Source organism: Miscanthus floridulus, chromosome 15, assembly GCF_019320115.1.
Source record: "Miscanthus floridulus cultivar M001 chromosome 15, ASM1932011v1, whole genome shotgun sequence".
Classification (NCBI taxonomy): domain Eukaryota; kingdom Viridiplantae; phylum Streptophyta; class Magnoliopsida; order Poales; family Poaceae; genus Miscanthus; species Miscanthus floridulus.
Window position 1 is genome coordinate 75,636,471 of NC_089594.1, and position 7,431 is coordinate 75,643,901.

The 7,431-nt window shown below is 40.4% G+C and overlaps 1 protein-coding gene across 1 annotated transcript; it reads right to left on the reverse strand.

Moving 5' to 3' along the window:
* Positions 1 to 2,325: 2,325 nt before the first annotated feature.
* Positions 2,326 to 2,896, reverse strand: LOC136506798 (uncharacterized). The gene has a single exon (XM_066501695.1). It carries the CDS (start codon positions 2,870 to 2,872, stop codon positions 2,336 to 2,338), a length of 537 nt encoding a protein of 178 aa, XP_066357792.1. The 5' UTR covers positions 2,873 to 2,896; the 3' UTR covers positions 2,326 to 2,335.
* Between the last annotated feature and the right edge of the window lie 4,535 nt (positions 2,897 to 7,431).

A 7,431-nucleotide genomic window follows, 5' to 3' on the forward strand; every position in this document is an offset into this window, starting at 1 on the left:
TGTATAAATTTTTGGGATTTACAACTTTTGTTTTGGTTATTTCTCCATCCGAGGTTGTTTGAAAATTTCAAATTTATGAAATTCAAATATAGTTCTCCGACAAAATGATTACAAATGAAAAAGTTGCCAACTACAAAGTTCTTTAACTTTTTGAGATCTACAACTTTTATTTTGGTCATTTCTCCATCCAATGCCGTTTGAAAATTTTGAATTTTAATACTTAATTTTTACTATTCGGTGTTTATTTATAGGGATGGTTGAGCAGCCCCTACAAGAGTCGTTTAGGAACCAATGCTAAGAATCTTTTTTTTAAGTAGCGTGAGCTGTCAGATGGCGTGTTTGTTTTGTTGCTTGGACTTGTGGGGCCGGCTTCAATCAAATTCACAGCAATCCAAACTTTGTGGTAGACTGTAATCTCATGAATGCTTATAGACTGCACCTATAGTCATATCTAAAATGATTTGAAGCAAAATATTGAAATTGGGGAATTCATCATCTCTGCAGAGATTAGCCTTAAGGAGTGCATATAATTCATTCTTTTTCTTATGACTTTTTAGAATTTTTAGACTGTAATCTCGTTTTATACTCTCAGTTTGAAGCTTTTCAAATAAAGGTGTGTATATATAATTCAAGGTGTGTGTAGCCATTAATCTATCGACACGCATGACATCCTAAGATCTCCACGAGAATTTGATCGAGCTAGGTACTGCTGCTCCACCGGCCTGGCTGGCATAGCTTTTTTAGTTAAGTAAAATAAAAAATATTCAGGCCCCTTCTTCCCGTCCCGCCCGACCAGAGCTCGGCGGTAGCCGCCTGTGCCTGCAGTCGGCCCTTCCTCCTGGCCCTAGCCCGGCCAGAGCCCGCCGGCGGCCTGATCCCATTGCTGGCCTGTCCCTGCCTCCCTCTCCGCCTGCCCACGACGACGGCAATCCGCAGCGCGACAAAATCTCGCCAGCAGCCTGTCCCCGCTGTCCCTTCCGCTCGCCACCAGAAGGGGGTGCGACGGCTCTACCCTCCGCCTGCCCATCCCTCGTCCTGCGCTGCGTCGTACTGAAGAAGGGTGAAAAACGCATGTTGCAAGCATATGTTTCAAGTGTTTCAGATGTTTCAGAGGTATGTTGCAAGTATTTTATGTGGATGTTTTAAAAATTGATAAGGATGTTACAATGGTTGTACACGTATGTTGCAAGACTTCTGTTCCCAATGTTTCATATGTTTTTTCAAGACTCATGTTGCAAATGTGTTATTTGGATGTTGCATATGTTTCACACATATGTTGCAAAATATTTTATCTGGATGTTGCGTATGTTTTACAATGGTTTTCAAGTGTTTTTGCAAGTGTTTCATAAAACATGTTTCAAACATTTCATCTGTCTTCAGACATATGTTGCAAGTGTTGCATCTAGATGTTTCAAAAGTAGATCAGGTGTTGCATCTCACTCCTCGTTTTCTGTTGTCTGACATCGGTGTCTCCGCCTCCTGGCACCGGCTAGGCATCCGCCGTCCCCTCCCCCTCTTCTCGATGCTAGTGAGGTTCGGAAGAACACGAGCCCCGCGTGGGCGCACGAAACGGCAGCAGCAGCAGCTGGCGTTCGGACGCCCATCGGTCCGAACATCCAGGCGTTAGCAAGCCCGCTGTCTCCGTCCAATCTTTTCGTAAGAGTTCCATCACCATGACTTCCTTGCTTCATTTTCACACTCTCTCTAGATAAGAGTTACTAAGGTTATCTCCAACAACAACACCCAAAATATAAAACGCATTCGTTCTTTGGATAACGCTATAGGCAAATGGTTCAATACCTATTGAGCATCTTCTCCAACAACATGACACAAAAGAGAATCCTTTCTGCAAATGGGTTTACAAGAGAGATGATGCTCATATTTGGGTTGTGCCTCTCAGACAATCCAAAATAGGTCTTACGTATATGTACTCTGCTAGAGACTGATTTTGAACCTCTTGATACCCATTTTGAATTTGGATGCCCATATAGATCACTTATTGAAGAGAGTCTAATACCTAATCTAGTACCCTTAAAGTTACCTGTAGGAAGAAATTAGTTGTTATTCTGTTAAACACAATATCATTTCTACACAAGCTAGTACATCGGTTCTGCACCTACTATTACTTGGTTCCTGATCCTTCGAGAAAAACTCCGAAGCCAAGATCCAAACAACTGGACTACAACGAATTCCACGTACACCTTGCAACCTGACAATAAAAAAAGATACTCTAAATTGTTTCCTCTAAACCACAAAAATCCTGTTTACTGTTTAGTGTCTCCTTCCCCCTTCTTCAACAAGTTATCCTTTGTAAACAAAAAAAACACCTAGCAACTCAGTCGGTCTTTGGAACGGGCGTGGAGAGGACGGCGTGCGCGACGGTGGCCATCGTGGCGAAGCCGCCGTTCTCCCTGGGCATCTCCGCCCCGACCATGCCAGCGCACGCCCGTTGCACGAACTGCGTCGCCTGCATCAGCTCCCGCGCGGCGCCGTACGCCCGCCCCGCGGCCACGGACCCCGCCGCCCACTCCAGCGCCGGCACGAGGCCGTCGTACAGCTGCAGGCACGACTTGAGGCCCGCGGTGGCGTTGGCCGACCTCGCGGCGACGGCCACGCTGTCCCTGGTCACGGTGGCGTTGCGCGCCAGGAGCCTAGCAGCGAGCGACGCCACCGCCGCGTAGTCGCGCGCGTCGCGGCACGGCGACGCCGGGTCGTAGCAGAGCGCGGAGGCGCAGAGCTCCGGCGTGACGTAGGAAGCACCCACGAACTCGCAGACTTGGTCCAGCGCCGAGTTCGCCGCCCCGACGGCGCCAGAGCCGCCGCAGACGACGGCCACGAAGAGGACAATGAGCGTGGCGCTTGTGGAAGCCATGATATTTGTCTTTTGGTTATGATCTCCAATCACACAATATCGCAATGTATTTTGTGGAGTTGAAATATATACATGGATTGGCTCGGGACCGTTCAATTGGTAACCTATAGCCTGATGATCTTTCGATTGCATCTTGCCATGAATTTTTCTTTACTCCTCTCCATATACAACAAGGTAGGAGTATAGCAGAGTATCTCTGATCTTTTCTTTACCAAAAAAGAAAGTAATGACTCCGATAATGGGCAATTAACGATTGCCATTCTTCCATATTAGAAAAACTTATGCTCTAGGAATTAAAAAAATGTCAGCCGAGCATATGGCCGTCAGCCGAGCATGGACCAATAGGGCCCACGTCAAGAAGGGTCGAGCCTACTCACCGAATCCCATAAAACTTATGCTCTAGGAATTAAAAAAAATGTCATGAAATACTTGATGTTTTAGCTCTTTGAACAATAAATTAGGTTAAGATTGCGGTCTACAGCCTCAATGCATTCCTTTTAATGAGGAGTTTATTCCTTAATTAGCATGATTTACCTTTAATAAATAAGGGTGTATGGGTAATTTCTGTGGAGCACTGTATCCTAAAACTTCTAAAACATCAAGTTCTTGGGATGGAGGGGGTATTAGGGCATGTACAAACCACAGACAGGGTTGACACCCAGAGAGCTTGTACAATAATCTGCCTATTTCTGTCGACACAAAAATATAGCGATGTGATCAACACACAGTAAGCCAGTTGATCTTGACGGAGTGAACCCAAAGATCTGCTCAGCTTCAATACAAGAACGGTTGGTTTCGGGACCAAAGACATGTCAGTCAATTTGACCCTGCAATTGACAAGAAGAGAATAATCAGTAGTTTAAGGTGAAACATGTCGGCGTTGCACCAGACAGTTCCAATATGTGGCCAAATTGCTGATTCAATGGGGCTATTGACTACAGAGTCGATATCCAGCATGTCCATGGATAAAAATATATTGAAATAGAAGCAATCGGCCATTGTTGAATGATGATGGCATGAGGATAATGACCGATATTAATAGATCATGATGATTTAATAAAGGCTAATCAACCAAAACAAGTACAATTGTAAAAGCCTTTCATAACCGATATTCATAGATCTAGCATGGAAGCATAATCTATCGGCTAAAATAGTCGATTTAGGTAGAAAAAAGATTATAACATGCGAACAAATCGACTGTCTAGTACGAATGAATCTACAAACGCTCTGAATCTAATCTGTTATCATCAACAGTGAGGTTCGACCGGATTGATACAGCTATGATAATAATAACAAACTAAAGTCAAAGAATCTATAAAACCATATGTATATTGACAGGTTTATGGAAAACATGCTATATGTGTGAAAGCACAGACGAATCGGCTAAAATAGCCGGTGCATGCATAGCAAACAAACAGAGTACACATCTCGATCATGAACAAAACCACTAATCGATAATCTCTAATCTAAAGTCTTACCAGTGAGGTTCGACCGGATCGATACAGTTATGGTAGTGTCATTACATTAAATCTCATTAACAGGTGAGTTTATCCAAGATTGAAACATGTCTTTAGATGCATACTATGCTTGATTGGAATAGAGATAAAACAGCCGATCTAGTGGAATTGAGTCGTCAATTATGAGATTCAAGGCATGACCAGACTAGAAGACGACCAATTATGATGATATGATGCTGATCTATCTCTATCTCAATCAGATGATTTGTTATGATTAATGAAACATTAATTATAACAAGATCGATAACTGATGAATCAGCTAAAAGCAGTAAGGAAAATCTTACTAATCTTAGCAGATTCGATAACTGTTGATATTGTATTAAACAACAGGTTATTTAACACAAGATCGATAGCTTTGATCTATATTATGATCCGTAAGAGAACAATCAGCTGATGCAGCCTTACAAATAATGATACAGATCGATAACTAACTTCTATTATACTCGTAAAAGATCAATTAGTTGATGCAGCTTTACAAGTATGATACAAGTCATGACGGTACTCACAGACAAGCCGAAGGTCGACCAGATCGATGTAGCCTTGCTTGTTGAAGAACTCGCCGAGATCTACATTACTTCTACTCCTAAAGGTTGACGTGAAGCCAAAAAAGTAAAGACTGATTTTGATTGATGTGTGTATATTCATTACAATAGCCAGGGGGTACATATTTATATCCTGGACTAACGATCCCTGATAAGCTTGCACGTAACTTGCCTAACAATAATTTCTAAATAAAAGGAAATATTAAAATACATAGACTCTAATTTCTCTTACGTAGAATCCTTGCTGATGAAGCTTTCTCCCATCCGTCCGTGAAAAAGACCAATCCAAATACGTGATCAACCTCGACTCCTTCTGGTGTGGCAACTTGCTTTCATTATTCTAATCATCTCGTTTATACATGATGGCTCCATCTTCCTAGTATGAAGCTTTACGCCAACACATATCCATCCAAAATATATTTAATTTCTTTGTGTAGCCCGGCCAAACAATATTAAATTATTTCCTTCCTCAAGTATTGAAACCGAACTTTCTCTCCTTCCTATTCGCTTCTTGCTTCCTATATCTATATATCAACTGGAGCAAATAGGAATAAACGGGCCGTACGTGCATGAGCACTTTTGATAGCTGAACATGGTGAGTCTGGTGTTATGTGTGCATTTATATCTCCTTTGCTTTAATCTTGCTAGTATCCACGTCAAACTCCACATGCATGTATGTGACTCTTTTCTTTATCTACTTGCCTCTGATAGCTCGTATAGTACTTGGGCCCTCGTCCTTTCCTATTTGCCTTGCCGGTTGTCCAATAATGCGTCACGTATACATGTATGTAACAGATACGATAGTATAGGCATATCAGAACTCTGATATGCACAAGTGACGCCAGTTGTCCGTTCTTTTGCTGCAAACAAGTATCAATAATTCCACCGTATATATTCTATCGGCTTTCAAATCACGGTCATTATCGGAGATTTTCTTCTTTTTTACGTCATCAGCCAATTCCTTTCTTTCCAGTGTAAACTTGCCAAATTTTGGTGTAAACAATTTCATTGTCAGCAAGTTGTTAATGCTTGCATATAGCCATGACCAATCATGAATGGCATTTCAGTATAGCAACATTGTATTGCTATTTGACACCCCTTCATCCTAAAATTTAAAGAATCCAAGCGATTTTTAGACAAAATAAGGAGCTTGGCAAAAGACCACCTTGCTCCTTACTAATTAGGATGGAGATAGTAATTAAGTTGTAACTTTCCTAAGTTACCGGTTGGGTTTTATATGATACTAAATTTAAAAGGTATCTCAGTATTTCCTACAAAAAAGACAGAGGAGAGATAGGGTTGAGAACCCGAAATACCTTATATTTTGATACAAAATTTGAACCTTGAATTCCTTATATTTCAGGACAGGCGACAAAATAGATCAAACACAAAAGAGATAAACATGATTACAACCATTTTTAGAACCGTCAATATAAATGATATATTATATAGTATAGCATAACATGATTTCAACATTTTTGTCAAATTTTCTTTGTTTCCATGGTGTTGCCATATATGTAGCAACAATGAGAAATAAAAAACAGTACAGAGCATGGTAGCAAAAATAAGAGAAAAACAGTACATAATACCATCTGTCAATTGTGCTTTTAAGCACTATATGCTTTAAGAAATTCAAGAATATATAGTTATGAGCAAAGGTCAAACGAGGTACAGAAACTACTTACTACAACTGTGTCCTGATTGCATATTAGTAAATACTCCCTCTTCACCTTAACCGTCGTTCTCATTTCCAGAAAAGCAAAAAGTCAAATGTACTTAATTTTGATCAAATATATAAAAATATATATATTAATATTTATAATACATAATTAGTATCATTGATTGGATAGATCATTCAATCTATTCTAAACTTATATGAAGATACAAATATTGTTAATATTTTCTATAAACCTAGTTAGAATTAAGAAAGTTTAACCGGTACCCATCCTGTAGCGACACTTAAATAAGGACACAGAGAGTATATATTTTACTAATTAAAACTAAAAAAGTTGAAGAATAAATCAATAACATTTTCCAAGAACCAAAATTTCATCACAATTCAAATGTACGCAACACACAACCAGTCCATGAAGCCAAAGGTCCCGATCAAAATTTGCAACAAAAATCCCACCTTTTCTAAACTGCAAGATCTTTTTCCAACTATGCAGTACATGCTTGTTCATCAGCTGCATACGGTGGAAATAGGAGAGCTTCTTCAGCTGCATACACTGAACCTTCACATGAGAAGGCCTGAAATCTTTTTCAATGACATACACATATGTAATGGATTAACTGTGTTCAGTTGATTTTGTATCAATTGTTTTCGACAGTGGCTTCAAGTTACACCGCGATTCAAGTAGTACTTCTATGCTGGCACACCACGTTCTATGCTGCCGTCACTACTATTCTAGTTCATGCTACGGAGTAATTAGTACAAGATGTTAATAACCTCAATATATGGATTATTTAGTGAACAGATCACTGTGCAATGCAACGAAAA

Bases quoted from the DNA above. Each gene is read 5' to 3' on its own strand.
- LOC136506798 (XM_066501695.1), bottom strand. From the start codon at position 2,872: ATGGCTTCCACAAGCGCCACGCTCATTGTCCTCTTCGTGGCCGTCGTC.